General features: G+C 45.0%; 1 protein-coding gene across 2 annotated transcripts in view; it reads right to left on the bottom strand.

Annotated features, from left to right (window-relative positions):
* Window positions 1-16,619, bottom strand: part of LOC129815480 (guanine nucleotide-binding protein G(i) subunit alpha-2-like) — a 94,155-nt gene that overhangs the window by 19,806 nt on the left and 57,730 nt on the right. For both annotated transcript variants that reach the window (XM_055869351.1, XM_055869353.1), the window contains exons 2-3: window positions 5,080-5,122; window positions 1,649-1,790 (exon numbers count right to left, since the gene is read on the bottom strand). In XM_055869351.1, the coding sequence (XP_055725326.1) occupies window positions 1,649-1,790; window positions 5,080-5,122 (185 nt within the window). The remainder of the gene's footprint in view (window positions 1-1,648; window positions 1,791-5,079; window positions 5,123-16,619) is intronic.

Genomic DNA, 16,619 nt, shown 5'->3' with positions numbered 1-16,619 from the left:
CGAGTGAGTGTTTCCTCTGCAAGCTTCCTTGTCTCCAGAGCCATATATCTAAATACATGGCTCTGCTTAGAGCTAGTAGAGCAGCATAATCCACAAAGCCCATTGTTGGAGAATGTAGCCTGTCTTACAGTGTACAACATTATCATTCTGAATTCATTATGTCAATCAGGTTAGGTCATAATATATAACACTGGATTAGTTTCACCGCTGTGAAGTTTTGATTTCTGTTTTTTTAATCATTTTGAGAGACACCGACAGACCTGCAGAGATTTGTAGCAGGAATATGTCTTGCAGAGCTAGTTACCTCCAATAAACCAACTGTGACACATACCAGCAGGAGAACACTCTTCCCTCTCCATACCTCCTCTGCACAGGAAAGTAACACTCTTCCCTCTCCATACCTCTCTGCACAGGAAAGTAACACTCTTCCCTCTCCATACCTCCTCTGCACAGGAAAGTAACACTCTTCCCTCTCCATACCTCTCTGCACAGGAAAGTAACACTCTTCCCTCTCCATACCTCTCTGCACAGGAAAGTAACACTCTTCCCTCTCCATACCTCTCTGCACAGGAAAGTAACACTCTTCCCTCTCCATACCTCCTCTGCACAGGAAAGTAACACTCTTCCCTCTCCATACCTCTCTGCACAGGAAAGTAACACTCTTCCCTCTCCATACCTCTCTGCACAGGAAAGTAACACTCTTCCCTCTCCATACCTCTCTGCACAGGAAAGTAACACTCTTCCCTCTCCATACCTCTCTGCACAGGAAAGTAACACTCTTCCCTCTCCATACCTCTCTGCACAGGAAAGTAACACTCTTCCCTCTCCATACCTCTCTGCACAGGAAAGTAACACTCTTCCCTCTCCATACCTCTCTGCACAGGAAAGTAACACTCTTCCCTCTCTGCACAGGAAAGTAACACTGGCAAGTAGTACAAAATTAGGTCTTTATCTCAACACTTGATCAAATCCAAAATTGGACTTGGTCGAGAGAGTGAGCAGATTGCTCACTTAATAATACTTCTGTTAGGTTGGTAATATAAAGAACAGGAAAATATTTCATAAGATTCCTATTTGTATAGAGAGGAACTGTAAATCCTGTTTGGGAGAAACATGGGGGGCATGACTATAATTGGCTCTTACTAAGAACACATGGATCGTTTTTTATTGTTGTGTCATATCTCTCAGTAGTTCCCACTGGGCAGACAGGCAGCTTAGCTCTGCAGTGGTCCCCCTAGTCTACTGACACACGTGGGCAGCAGGACTGAGTACACATGGCACATCACTGTATGGCACTCACTCCACCTCATACAAGGTCGGGGAGGCTATACTACTCGAAACTCTAAACTGTCTGGAGGCTATTGTCACGTAGCACTTCAGGAAGAAGAGATCATAGATCATAGATCATTTCCCCCGTCTCACTTCAGACAGATTAGAGCTGGACTAGAGAAGAGGGATAAAGTGGAGAAGTCTGTTTTGTGAGAAGAGTGGGAGCGGTTCAAGGGCTGGTTGGCTTTTGGAGCAGCAGTGGGGTGTATGCAGAGAGAACAGTGGCTGCTCAGGTGGATGCACTGTGTGTGTGTGTGTGTGTGTGTGTGTGTGTGTGTGTGTGTGTGTGTGTGTGTGTGTGTGTGTGTGTGTGTCTTACCGCTCGAGCGGCCTCTTCGTAGTCGATCTTGAGGTTAGCCATTGCCTTGATGATGGCCATGATTGACTGGATGGTGTTGCTGTAGACCACAGCTCTGTACTGTTTACACTCTTCTTCTGAGTAGCCATCCTCATGGATGATCCTGACAGACACAGGAGAGAGAGAGTCGGAAGGGTGATTTAAACAGGAGGGAGAGAGGAGGTGGGTCATTTAAACAGGAGGAAGAGAGGAGGTGGGTCATTTAAACAGGAGGAAGAGAGGAGGTGGGTCATTTAAACAGGAGGAAGAGAGGAGGTGGGTCATTTAAACAGGAGGACGAGAGGAGGTGGGTCATTTAAACAGGAGGGAGAGAGGAGGTGGGTCATTTAAACAGGAGGAAGAGAGGAGGTGGGTCATTTAAACAGGAGGAAGAGAGGAGGTGGGTCATTTAAACAGGAGGGAGAGAGGGGTGGGTCATGCACTCTCCATAGCCAAGTATCGGCTGGAGTGTTGTGGAAGAACTTGACTGGCCTGCACAGAGCCCTGACCTCAACCCCAATGAACACCTTTGGGATGAATTGGAATGCCAACTGCGAGCCAGGCCTAATCGCCCATCATCAGTGCCTGACCTCACTAATGCTCAGGGGCAGAACAGCAGATTTTTACCTTCTCAGTTCGGTGATTCAAGCTTGCAACCTTTCGGTTACTAGTCCAACGCTCTAACCACTAGTTCTCAATTACAATTCAGCGGAGGGGAGGTTGGAGGTGAACCAGGGAGACTTATTTGTTTAAAGTCATGTTCAATTTCCCCAAAATGTAAAATAACTAGATTTCATGTCGAAACAGACATTTTCCTAGATGAGACCAGATGAGACTGCAAATTCATAATGGTAATAGTCAAGAAGAACCACAGCAGAATTAATTTTAATTCTGAAATCTAAATTAAATTTTGAAATTCCGAGCTAATCATGATGAAGCCTTTTCCTTGTTAGTGGAGCCCTAAAGTTATTTATACTAAAGGCAATTATACAGAACAAAAATATAAAACGCAACATGCAACAATTTTACTGATTTAAAGTTCATAAGAGGAAATCAATCAACTGAAATTAATTAATTAGGCCCTAATTTATGGATTTCACATGACTGGGCAGGGGCGCAGCCATCGGTGGGTCTGGGAGGGCATAGGCCCACCCACTTCTGAGCGAGGCACACCCACTGGGGAGCCAGGCCCAGCCAATCAGAATCTTTTTTTCCCCCCACAAAAGGGGGTTACTACAGTCAGACGATCCCGCAAGTGAAGAAGCCGGATGTGGAGGTCCTGGGTTGGCGTGGTTACACGTGGTCTGCGGTTGTAAGGCCGGTTGGACGAATTGCCAAATTCTCTAAAAATATGTTAGAGGTGGCTTATGGTAGAGACATGAACATTAAATTCTCTGGCAACAGCTCTGGTGGACGTTCCTGCAGTCAGCATGCCAATTGCATGCACCCTTAAAAAACTTGAGACATCTGTGGCATTGTATTGTGTGACAAAAACTACACATTTTAGTGGCCTTTTATTGTCCCCAACACAAGATGCACCTGTGTAATGATCATGCCGTTAAATCAGCTTCTTGATATGCCACACCTGTCAGGTGGATGGGTTATCTTGGCAAAGGAGAAATGCTCACTGACAGGGATGTAAACATATGTGTGCACAAAATTGGAGCGAATGGGATGTTTTATGTCAGCTGGAACATTGTGTTCATCTTCAAATAATATTTTCATCTTCAAATAATATTTTTGCAGGAATCTCCATGCGAATGATTTTGCCGAAGATTGTATCTCTGGAACATTGTGTTCCAGCTGGAACAAGTGTTGGTCCAATGAAACATTGGACCAACACTTTACATGTTGTGTTTATATTTTTGTTCAGTATAATACATCATTTTCAAGTCAAAACAAGTTACTGGCTAATGGGTGACGGAGAAAGAGATTTCATCATCAGGATGGTTTTGACAGTGTTTCGCCCATTTATTACAGGGGTGTGTGTGGTGTGTGTGTTATTAATCCAGTGTGAAATGGTTTAATAGCGTCAGTTGAAGTGATCTGTGTGAGTGGATGAAAAAGAGATTGAAAGCATGGCACGACGAGAATGTGGAGGAATAATTCAACCATTGAAGAGTGTGTGTGTGTGTGTGTGTGGGTGTGTGTGTGAATATATAAAGGATAATTGTGTGTGCTTGCATTGATGTGTATGTGGGGGGTAGGTGTGTGTGTGTTTTGGTATTTACAGACAGTAACGTCTGTGTTTGTCATCAAGAATGTCTGTGAGAGGGATTGAGGGTTTAAGTATGTGAGTATGTGTGTTTTCATTTGTGAGATTGAGCAGCGGAGGTTATACAGAGACAACAGTGCCTCCAGAGCCAAGGTGCTCATAACCATCAGCTTTAGTCCTACAGATTTACCCCAGCGCTCCTGAAAAAACTGCATGGTTCAAGAACAGGTGAAGTAGGTGTTATAATACACCCAGCCAGAGGCCACACAAAACAGGGGCGTGTGTTTGGCTGGATGTTCAGATGCACAGGGCACCAACCAGTAACTAACCTATTCCGTGTGATTTCCAGTTTGTGCATAAATGTTTGGCATGACAAACATGACAAAAGAGTAATGTCCTACAGAACAAAAAATTATAACACGAGAAATAAATACACAATGAGTAACAATAACTTGGCTATTTACATGGGGTACCAGTACAGAGTCAATGTGCAGGGGTATGAGGTAATTGAGGTAGATATGTACATATAAGTAGGAGTAAAGTGACTAGGTAACAGATGGCTAATAAACAGGAGCAGCAGCGTATGTGAGTCCAAACAGTTAGTGCAAGATGGGTGAATGCAGATAGGGTTCCGCAATAGGCAGCCCGCAGGCCGAATGATTGGATTTGGCCCCCCAAGCTTTCGGAGATTGTTCGGGGAGGGGACATTGAAGACTGTAAAATGACCAGGAAATCAGCTCAAAGTGATTTTAAATTAGAAAATCTATTCCCAAGTATTCCCATGCATAGATAAAGAGGCATACGTGATCGTATCCCAACGTAATCAAGGTTTTAAATTATTATGTTTTTGTCAAATACTATATCTGTTTGGGCTTCTTGTGGTCAATTTACAGTGTAAAAATGATTTATAATTATGTTCTGGCCCCACTATCATCCACTGAAGAATAAAATTGGCTGAATGTAATTGGGGACACCTTGTATAGATTATAGCATGAGAAAGGATATGTAGAGGATTCTGGGTATCTAGTTTAAGAATGTACTGTCCCTGTCTGCTTGTGTTGACAATGACATCAGAGTCAGGTTGTGATATTGGGTTAATTGCTCATGCTTGACGGGAACAGCAGCAAAAAAAAACAATGAGGAGTCAGCCAGCCAGCCAAACAGCCAAACAGCCAGCCAGGCATGGAGCTCTACTTACTTCATCTGTTTCACAATAGTGCTCTTCCCTGACTCTCCAGCACCTGCACAAAGAACAAAAACAGCCAGAGGTTAAAAATACACTCCCGTTAGTGGAGAAATCTAAACAGGCAGCAAGCAAGGCCGCCTCACATCTAAACCCCCTCCTCTTCCTCAGGCCTTAACGCTGACATGCATCTCTCCCTCTCCTTCCTTTCTCTGAGTTAATCTGTCTCTTTTCATATTCCTTCCAGTCGCTCCCTATCCAGTTACAGCCTAACAGTCATGTCAATCTATAGTAATGCATAATATAAACGGTAGTATTGTCATGCCTTGAGGCCCCCTCTCCACTCAGTGGGTGCCTCACTCTGTCTCATAGAGATTCACAGAGTTTCCTATACCCAATAACTCCTGCGTCAACAGCACGACCTGTGTGTTAACTTCAGAGGAAGCCGTCGTATTGTAACCCTCCCTCTCCTCAGCCGCTGAGACAAGGCACTTAATCATCATTAGCGTTAAATTAAAACGTCGGAGTACTTTCACAAACAGGATATGGGCCTGTTCTTTCAGATGACGTCATGTTGCTTGTTTCATGTTCAGGGTCCATAAGAAACTCATTGGGCTATTTTCCACTACTGTACTGTAATGTTAAGTAGTTAGCTGTCTGGATTAGAGGACAGCAGCACTGAGTAGTTAACTAATCACACAGCGCTAAATGACCCGCAGTCCACCACTAGGGTCATGGTCACTCTGACCCAACAACACTCACTGTTTATATGCAGTGTATGTCTATGTGTCAGATTGCACGTTACCCAACAGTAACCATAATCTTCCACCAACAAAACAAGCCACTGACATTCTACATTCCATCACAACAGTGATGTGAATACAGAGCAGACACACAGTCAGACTGGGTGAATTCTTTCCATTTAAAACCTCCTTATAGTCCCCATGCTAACCGGCCAATCTAAGAGACACATCCTCTGCTCCGTTACGCATTCTAAAGAGGCCACTCTCTCAGCTCCCAACAGTTAGCAAGTCATCCTGCACTGATCTGCTCCAGTATGTGGGCTGAGTTGATAAGCTGAAATAAAGAAAAAGGAGGAGAAATGGAGGAGGCATCTCAGGCTCCAAGCCTTGAGCGAGAATTGAAATTGTAATTGTATTCCTAACTGAACACAGAGGGAAGTAACTCAGAGACACAGTGGAAAGTGTGTGTGTATATACATGTTTGGGCACTTGCCCATTGTGTGTGTACACTCTATACTGATTAATATGTGTATTTTCTCAAGTGCATGGTGGGGTTGAAGCAATAATACGTTATGAATAAATCATATGAGATGTGAGCCTAATAACCCATGGTTCTGTCTGAGCATGTTGACAATCCTTCAACAATAACATATTGTCTAGAGTAGATTAGAGCCACAGGCCTTGTACACAAGCAGACACTATACAGTCCACTGTAAGGAAACTTTATAAAAAGCAGATTCCAATGTTGATTTTCCTACAGGATATTCTATAGAAATAAATGGGGGGACAGAGAGACAGAATGCTACCAGGTTGCATATAGAGAGTGCTACAGACTGTGTGTCCAGTGGTTACATAGAGCCAAGCTGCAAACACACTCCCAGAGAGTTCATAGACCTGTTAACACAGAGGCGTGATGTGACTGAACCCAGCTAGGCCTCTCTCCCCACACACACACACACACACACACACACACACACACACACACACACACACACACACACACACACACACACACACACAACATATTTTTCCCCCATCACTTGCTCTCGCCCCATTTCTTTCTCTCACGCTGTCTCTCTCCCTCCCGCCATGTTGCCGATGGTAAATAGAACCTTTGGAGTTTGTCCAGTAAAGCGGAGGACATTATGAGCTGTAATGACAGGAACAGTACAACATTGAGGTTTATGACAGCAAGAGAGGAGATCTATTGACTGAACACACAAGTATCTCATATAGACGGATACCTTCCATACTGACCTCTGAAAACCAGATTAGTGTATATGAGTACGAGGTTAGTAAGTGTGTGTGTGGGTTTGATAGATTGTGCTCTAAAAATGTGTGTGCCCACCAGCTATAATACCCCTGCATTGCTTGCTGTTTGGGGTTTTAGGCTGGGTTTCTGTAAAGCACTTTGTGACATCTGCTGATGTAAAAAGGGCTTTATAAATACATCTGATTGATATGTGAAGGTAACTTTGAGATGTAATACATTGTGAAAAAGACCATACCCATCAAGATCACTTGGCATGGCATCGGCTCTATAAACTGACATATAAAACAACAATTGACACATCAATCGTTTCTTTCCAATTTAAGCTATTCTATAAAATGAATGCTCAATATATCAGCCTTGTGCAGACTCTGCCACCAGGAAACAGAATCAATAGAACATATTTTCTGGTACTGTCCATTGGTTGCTTGCTTTTTATTTCACAATATCTCGGTTCAGATCTGCAAACTGTATTGTTAGGGGATCTGAAAAACCACGATCAGTCAATGGGAAATATCTTTATACTCTTGGGTCAAGTATTTCTTTTTAGGGCGATATCGTCAGAAATGTTACGAATAGGGAGGTTCAGGACCCTCATAACACATCATAGTAAAATGGAGGGATGTATTGCAAAAGGAAATAGCAAAATGGCATTATACTGGGAAAGATGGGTTCATCTGTGGACATCAGAGGGTTGTCGTTAAGATCAGAATGAATGGTGTATTGGCCGCAGTGGGTGAAAATCCAGAACTTGAAGGGGAAATTATGAATATGTCAATTCTTTAACTACAGATACTGTAGATGTGAGCCAAAATAGCTGTAAGTAGCAGTAGAAGTATTGTTGTCAGTTTACTCCAATCTGGGTAGGGGTGGTAGGGTAAAGGGATTTTTTTTTTTGAAAAATAAATGAGAAATTATGCAAACAATTACAATCGATCTGCAACATTAAAGCTGAGCTAACCCCCCCCCCCCCCCCCCCCACACACACACACACACACGGTGGTCCTGAACCATTCCCCTGCATTAATAATGTACGGACGCATGTGCAGGCGAGCCAGCACTGCACTGAAGACCTTGAATATTTAATGTACCTGCCAACCTGCAAAAGACCGCTATGATGTTCACAGCACATAGTTGCATGCACACATGCAGTTGAGTCATACACATGCATGCGTGCAAGCACATAATGTACACACATAAACAAAATAATGCATTAGACTAGTGCAAACACACACACTCAACCAAAGTAATTTGTGCTACATTGTAAGCCACATAAACCTATGCAAGCCTTGTGCTATCTGATTGTTCAACTTGAACAGGTCTTTTGAATGGTAAAATGTAATAGAATTCAATTGCATCAAATTCAACAAATTCAAGTGTGGGCTTCTATCAGCACGGACTCTCAGAGCTGTGTTATGGCTGTTGTTGAAGACTGGCCTGCAGATATCACTGCTCTACCCATCTCTCTCTCTCCCCCCTCTCCCTCCCCCTCTATCTCACCAGATGGAGGAATGCCAGGGACAGCCCCAATAGTGGACTACTCCCTCTCTCTAACACAACAAACAGCCTTAATCCCATTCCGACTATATTCACTTTCACTCTACAAAGAGGAACCAGTCTGAGCCTGGGTTCTGACCGCCTCTTTTCAACACAGCAGCCTTTGAATGAAAGTGATATGGTGGCTGGCTGGTCGTTGAGCAGATTAAAGCTGTGCAGAGGGAAACTATTATGAGGAGGATGTTAAGTCTTCCTGCCTGACAGAGGAACTCAGATTGGAGGATGAGTGTGAGTGGATATAGGGCCATTGAGAGCGTCCCTCCACTGTAATAAAAGCATGATGACAGTAGCACAGACACACACACTGTATCCCCCATATGGTGCTTCCACAGCCCAGAATCCTTCATGACACAGCGTGGAAACTCTCCCTGCAGGGCAGCACAATTGTTCACTGTGTGCTGAGTGTAAGACTGGGAGTGTGTGTGTGTTGGGGGGGGGGTACATCGCTTGACCTCACATACTGACAAGGAAACCGCCTATGGTGTGAGATTGAGAGGTACTGTATCACTATAAACAGTCCATTTATCCACTGCTCTAAGGAAGATTTTCAAGAGCTAGGGGAGCTGACACACGTGTAGGTTTTCTGATCCGCAGGGGAACAAACACCTAACCGGAGGTGACAGCATTCCCTCCACTGTAATACTGAAGGTGTAAAAGTAGAAAACCTGAACAGTATATTTGACCTCTCAGCTTCCCTATCAAAAGTAAAGATGTCAAGCAGACAACCTCAGAAAATGAACAACAATGACAAATGTGACCCGATTCAGGAAACTAGGCGCAAGTCACGACTTCACAGGAGAGACGTTTGAACATTTTTTTTTTTTTTTTTAATCAAAATGCTTTTTGTGGGCAGAAATGCCTTCTCGAACATGTGAACTTTCATGTGCCTTAATAACAAACGTGTATGCCATCTGTAAATACAAATACGATTGTTAAATTACGAACTTTATTGGTTAAGCCACAGAAAAAGTTAGCAACCTTCCCACTAGCCATGATTGGCTGAGATAATGAGTGGGCTGGACATGTCGAGAGAGGAGTTCGGATTGGTCTGCCATATTGAAGGCTGCTGTCTATTTGAGCTTGTCAGTCTGTGTTGGTAATCCTGTCAAACGTGGCTTTAAAAAAAATATACTGTGTAGTGAAGCTGCATACATGTCGATCTCCACTATTCGGGAGGATCAAGTTTTGAAATCAGTGGAATTAGAGTACGATAGCTAAAGATATGGAAAAATCACCTCTCTCTGGATTACATCTTCAAACTAAGGGCAAACGTGGTATGGCATTCCTGACAGGGAATGTCATGAATGATGATGTAAACAGGTAAGATTGTCTAGCGTTAGCTAGCTACATTATTACACGTTTCTAATTTTGACAGAAAGTGGTTTCATTTCAAGCTAAAGTGTACTGTTAGCTAACTAGCTAACGTTAACTGGCTGGCGTTATTATTTGTTTCCCAGAGCCGTTTGCTTTTCTAGTTAGATCCTAATGTTAGCTAGCTAACATTGGACCTGGTTGGTTAGCTCCCAGCACTGTGGCATTGTTGGCACTTTGTTCATTGTTGTTGTCCATTTATTCCTAACAAAGACCGTAATTAATTTGCCAGAATTGTACATAATTATGACATAACATTGAAGGTTGTGCAATGTAACAGCAATATTTAGACTTAGGGATGCCACCCGTTAGATAAAATACTGAACGGTTCCATATTTCACTGAAAGAATAAACGTTGTGTTTTCGAAATTATAGTTTCCGGATTTAACCATATTAATGACCAAAGGCTCGTATTTCTGTGTGTTATTATGTTATAATTAAGTCTATGATTTGATATTTGATAGAGCAGTCTGACTGAGCGATGGTAGGCAGCAGCAGGCTCGTACACATTCATTTAAACAGCACTTTCGTGCGTTTTACCAGCAGCTCTTCGCAATGCTTCAAGCTTTGAGCTGTTTATGACTTCAAGCCTATCAACTCCCGAGATTAGGCTGGTGTAACCGATGTGAAATGGCTAGCTAGTTAGCGGGGTGCACGCTAATAGCGTTTCAATCGGTGACGTCACTCGCTCTGAGACTTGGAGTAGTTGCTCCCCTTGCTCTGCAAGGCTTTTGTGGAGCGATGGGTAACGATGCTTCGAGGGTGGCTGTTGTCGATGTGTTCCTGGTTCGAGCCCAGGTAGGGGCGAGGAGAAGGATGGAAGCTATACTGTTACACTGGCAATACTAAAGTGCCTATAAGAACATCCGATAGTCAAAGGTATATGAAATACAAATGGTATAGAGAGAAATAGTCCTATAATTCCTATAATAACTACAACCTAAAACTTCTTACCTGGGAATATTGAAGAGTCATGTTAAAAGGAACCACCAGCTTTCATATGTTCTCATGTTCTGAGCAAGGAACTTTAATGTTAGCTTTTTTCCATGGCACATATTGCACTTTTACTTTCTTCTCCAACACTTTGTTTTTGCATTATTTAAACCAAATCGAACATGTTTCATTATTTATTTGAGGCTAAATTGATTTTATTGATGTATTATATTAAGTTAAAATAAGTGTTAATTCAGTATTGTTGTAATTGTCATTATTACAAATAAAATAAAAAAATAATAAATAATAATAATAATAATAAAAAATTAAATAAAAATTCTGCTTTTTTGGTCCTCCAAAAGTCTGTATCGTTGTTGAAAAATCTTAATCGGTCGACCTCTAATCAAATTGGCTTTTTACCAATTTATCGTAAGACAACGTATTCACCCTGCACACCCTAATTGACAAGCAAACCAAAACAAAGGCAAAGTCTTCTCATGCTTTGTTGATTTCAAAATACTTTTGACTCAATTTAGCATGAGGGTCTGCCATAAAAATTGATGGGAAGTGGTGTTGGGGGAAACACATACAACATTATAAAATCCATGTACAGAAACAACAAGTGTGAATTTAAAATTGGCAAAACACACACACTTCTTTCCACAGGGTTGTGGGGTGAGACAGGGATGCAGCTTAAGCCCCACCTTCTTCAACATATATATATCAACATATATCTGCACACATCAACAACAGTCACCCACGAAGCGTCGTTACCCATCGCTCCTTGCAGAGCAAGGGGAACCACTACTTCTAGGTTTCAGAGCAAGTGATGTAACCGACTGAAAGGCTGCTAGCGCGCACCACCGCTAACTAACTAGCCATTTCACATACGTTACAAGGGCACTAGAACAGTCTAGAGCACCCTACTAGAATCTGAAGTCAAACGTCTACTGTTTGTTGATGATCTGATGCTTCTGTCCCCAACTAAGGAGGGCCTACAGTAGCACATAGAACTTCTGCGCAGATTCTGTCAGACCTGGGCCCTGACAGTAAATCTCAGTAAGACAGAAATAATGGTGCTCCAAAAAATGTCCAGTTCCCAGGACCACAAATACAAATTGCATCTAGACAACATTGCCCTAGAGCACACAAAAAAACGATACATACCTTGGCCTAAACATCAGCGCCACAGGTAACTTCCACAAAGCTGTGAACGATCTGAGAGACAAGGCAAAAAGGGCCTCCTATGCTATCAAAAGGAATATAAAATTTGACATACCAATTAGGTAAAGAAACACATGAATTGAGAAAGGACGCCGTAGGTAGACCAGGCTCTCACGAGAAGACTGGGCAGTGTGTGTAAAGTTCTGTATTTATTTTCTTAGTCAACCTTGTGTTCTGTTTCTTTGTGTTCTTGAACGTAGCCCTGTTTCTTTGTGTTCTTGAATGTAGTCCTGTCTTTCATTTTTGTTCATTGATGTGTTAGTGTTAGTTACTGTGTTAGTTACTCACCTGGTCTCATCAGCTCCTTATTTAGTTCAGTTCATTCTGTTTGTGACTTTGAGGTATTGTTTGTTTTGACTCTACTAAGCCTTTTCCTAGCTCGTTTGTGAGAACCAGTTATAGCCTTCAGTCCTAGTTGATTCACCTGCCTGTTTGTCTACCTGTGTATGACCATTTCCTGCCTGTGACCACGGTTCCTGCCTTCTGCGAAGGCGAAATAAACACCTGCCGCGCTCTGCACGTGAATCTACACCTTTTTCTCCCTGAGTATTCATTACAGTGTGCACATACTGTAGCCTCAAAATGAGGTGGAAACTGAGCTGCACTTCCTAACTGTCACGCCCTGGCCTTATTATTCTTTGTTTTCTTTATTATTTTAGTTAGGTCAGGGTGTGACATGGGGAATGTTTATGTTTTGTTAGTTTTGGGTGTTTATTTGGTAAAGGGGTTATGGTGTATAGTATATGGGTTTGTGTGGAGTACATGTTTCTAGTATTGTCTATGTCAAAACGTTTGTAGCCTGTATGTATGTGCACAACGTTTGTAGCTTCACGGTCGTTTTGTTGTTTTGTTAGTTTGTAAAGTGTTTTGTGTCGTGTTCATCTTCGTGTTGTTTAATAAAGAAGATGGCTTATTTTCCAACTGCTGCTTTTTGGTCCGTCAATCCGCCACACGATCGTGACAGAATTACCCACCATAGGACCAAGCGGCATGGAAGGCGGCAACAGGACCTACCCACAAAGGATTTCTGGACATGGGAGGAGATACTGGATGGTAAGGGGCCGTGGGATCAACCTGGAGAATATCGCCTCCCTCGTGAAGAGCTGGAGGCAGCGAAAGCCGAGAGGAGGCGATATGAGGAGGCAGCACGGAGACAAGGCTGGAAGCCCGTGAGTACAACCCAAAAATTTCTTGGGGGGGGCCTTAAAGGGAGTGTGGCGAAGTCAGGTAGGAAACCTGCGCCTACTCCCTGTACTTACCGTGGAGAGCGAGAGTACGGGCAGACACCGTGTTACGCAGTAGAGCGCACGGTGTCTCCTGTACGCGTGCATAGCCCGGTTCGGTACATTTCAGCTCCACGTATCGGCCGGGCTAGACTGAGCGTTGAGCCATATGTCATGAAGCCGGCCCAACGCATCTGGTCACCAGTGCGTCTCCTCGGGCCGGCGTACATGGCACCAGCCTTACGCATGGTGTCCCCGGTTCGCCTACATAGGCCGGTGCGGGTTATTCCACCTCCCCGCACTGGTCAGGCGACGGGGAGCATAGAACCAGGTAAGGTTGGGCAGGCTCGGCGTTCAAGGGAGCCAGTACGCTTGCACGGTCCGGTATTTCCGGCGCCACCTCCCCGCCCCAACCCAGTACCACCAGTGCCTCCTCCACGCACTAGTTATATGGTGCGTGTCTCCAGCCCTTTACCACCAGTGTCTAAACCACGCACCAAGCCTCCTGTGTGTCCCCAGAGTCCTGTGCGTCCTGTTGCTGCTCCCCGCACTAGCCCTGAGATGCGTGCCCCCAGCCCGGTGCCACCAGTCCCGGCACCACGCACCAGGCCTACAGTGCGCCTCAGCCGGCAGGAGTCTGCCGTCTGCACAGCATTGACTGAACTGCTCGTCTCCCCAGCGCCATCTGAGCCATCCGTCTCCCCAGCGCCATCTGAGCCATCCGTCTCCCCAGCGCCATCTGAGCCATCTGTCTGCAATGAGCCTGCAAAGCCGCCCGTCTGCCATGAGCCTGCAGAGCCGCCCGTCTGCCATGAGCCCACTGAGCAGTCCGCCAGACAGGAGCCGCTAGAGCCGCCAGCCAGACAGGAGCCGCTAGAGCCGTCCGTCAGACAGGATCTGCCAGAGCCGCCAACCAGACAGGATCTGCCAGAGCCGCCAACCAGACAGGATCTGCCAGAGCCGCCAACCAGACAGGAGCAGCCAGATCAGTCAGCCAGCCATGAGCAGCCAGATCCGTCAGCTAGCCATGAGCAGCCAGATCCGTCAGCTAGCCATGAGCAGCCAGATCCGTCAGCTAGCCATGAGCAGCCAGATCCGTCAGCTAGCCATGAGCAGCCAGATCCGTCAGCTAGCCATGAGCAGCCAGATCCGTCAGCTAGCCATGAGCAGCCAGATCCGTCAGCTAGCCATGAGCAGCCAGATCCGTCAGCTAGCCATGAGCAGCCAGATCCGTCAGCTAGCCATGAGCAGCCAGATCCGTCAGCTAGCCATGAGCAGCCAGATCCGTCAGCTAGCCATGAGCAGCCAGATCCGTCAGCCAGCCATGAGCAGCCAGATCAGTTAGCCAGCCATGAGCAGCCAGATCCGTTAGCCAGCCATGAGCAGCCAGATCTGTCAGCCAGCCATGGGCCGTCCCTCAGTCCGGAGCTGCAGTCCCTCAGTCCGGAGCTGCAGTCCCTCAGTCCGGAGCTGCCATTCCTCAGTCCGGAGCTGCCCCCTACCCTGGAGCTGCTCCTTCCCCTGGTGCTGCCCCTTACCCTGGTGCTGCCCCTTACCCTGGTGCTGCCCCTTACCCTGGTACTGCCCCTGACCCTGGTACTGCCCCTTACCCTGGTACTGGTCCTTAGTCCGGAGCTGTCCCTTAGTCCGGAACTTCCCCTTAATGCAATGGAGTTAATGTGGAGGGGAGTCGTTTGGAGGAAGCCTAGGAGGTGGTTAGGTACTGTGGTGACGTGGGGACTACGACCAGAGCCGGAGCCGCCACCGTGGAGGGGAGCCCACCCAGACCCTCCCCTAGACTGTGTATGGTGCGCCCGGAGTTCGCGCCTCAAGGGGGGGGTTATGTCACGCCCTGGCCTTATTATTCTTTGTTTTCTTTATTATTTTAGTTAGGTCAGGGTGTGACATGGGGAATGTTTATGTTTTGTTAGTTTTGGGTGTTTATTTGGTAAAGGGGTTATGGTGTATAGTATATGGGTTTGTGTGGAGTACATGTTTCTAGTATTGTCTATGTCAAAACGTTTGTAGCCTGTATGTATGTGCACAACGTTTGTAGCTTCACGGTCGTTTTGTTGTTTTGTTAGTTTGTAAAGTGTTTTGTGTCGTGTTCATCTTCGTGTTGTTTAATAAAGAAGATGGCTTATTTTCCAACTGCTGCTTTTTGGTCCGTCAATCCGCCACACGATCGTGACACTAACCTCCTGCCAAATGTATGACCATATTAGAGACACATATTTCCCTCAGATTACACAGACCCCCAAAAATTTCAAAACGAATCCAATATCTATTGCGTTAAATACCACCGTGTGCAATCACAGCAGCAAGATGTGTGACCTGTTGCCACAAAAAAAGGGAAACCAGTGAAGAACAAACACCATTGTAAATACAACCCATATTTATGTTTATTTTCCCTTTTTACTTTAACTATTTGCACATTGTTACAACTCTATATAGACATATGCCATTTGAAATGTCTTTACACTTGAAATGTCTTTACACAAACGTTCCAAAATAATGTTTACTGTTCATGTTTTATTGTTTATTATCTATTTCACTTGCTCTGGCAATGTAAACATAAGTTTCCCATGGGGGGGAGGGGAAGAGAACAGTGGGATCAAGCTCCACTTACAAAGACCAGACAATTCCATGGATATGAGCAAAACAAATACTGCCCCGCTGCCTAGCAACCAGGCAATGGAGGAGATAGTTGTGGTTACATCCATTGACTTGAGCTTAGTAGGGAGGCCCTTTTCCAAAAAGCATGAAAGAGGAAAAAAAGAGTTGGGGGTGAGGGAAAAAGGCCAGGACCCAGGAAACTGCCTCATTATCAATCAGGCCCAGTGTGGACTGGCAGGGGAGGAGGGAGCAGAGGCAGAAGCAGGGAGCACAACCAACAGAGGAGAATGTGCCAGGGGTGGATGTGCTATGCCAGGGGTGGCTGCGCCAGGGTGCCCACTGGAATAAATGAGACCCAGCTGCAGCAGTACAAACCCAGGGCCAGGTCTATGAAGGGTAGAGAGAAAACAACACAAAGCACTGACATTACCACAGCAGCCAGGGAGAGGCAGCTCACCAGTTTCAAATCACATTTCATTCTGAAAATATTAGTCTAGCTAGGAGCTGTTCTACAGAACATGGGTACAATCCAGACATACAAACAGCCCCACCACACAGAAACAAACAAACAAGCTCATACTCACACACCCACTTAAATCATCTGTCCTGGGGGGGGAA

This window comes from Salvelinus fontinalis, chromosome 18 (assembly GCF_029448725.1).
Source record: "Salvelinus fontinalis isolate EN_2023a chromosome 18, ASM2944872v1, whole genome shotgun sequence".
NCBI classification, from domain to species: domain Eukaryota; kingdom Metazoa; phylum Chordata; class Actinopteri; order Salmoniformes; family Salmonidae; genus Salvelinus; species Salvelinus fontinalis.
The sequence above is the reverse complement of the archived record's forward strand: the minus strand, read 5'-3'. Positions and strand labels throughout refer to the sequence as shown.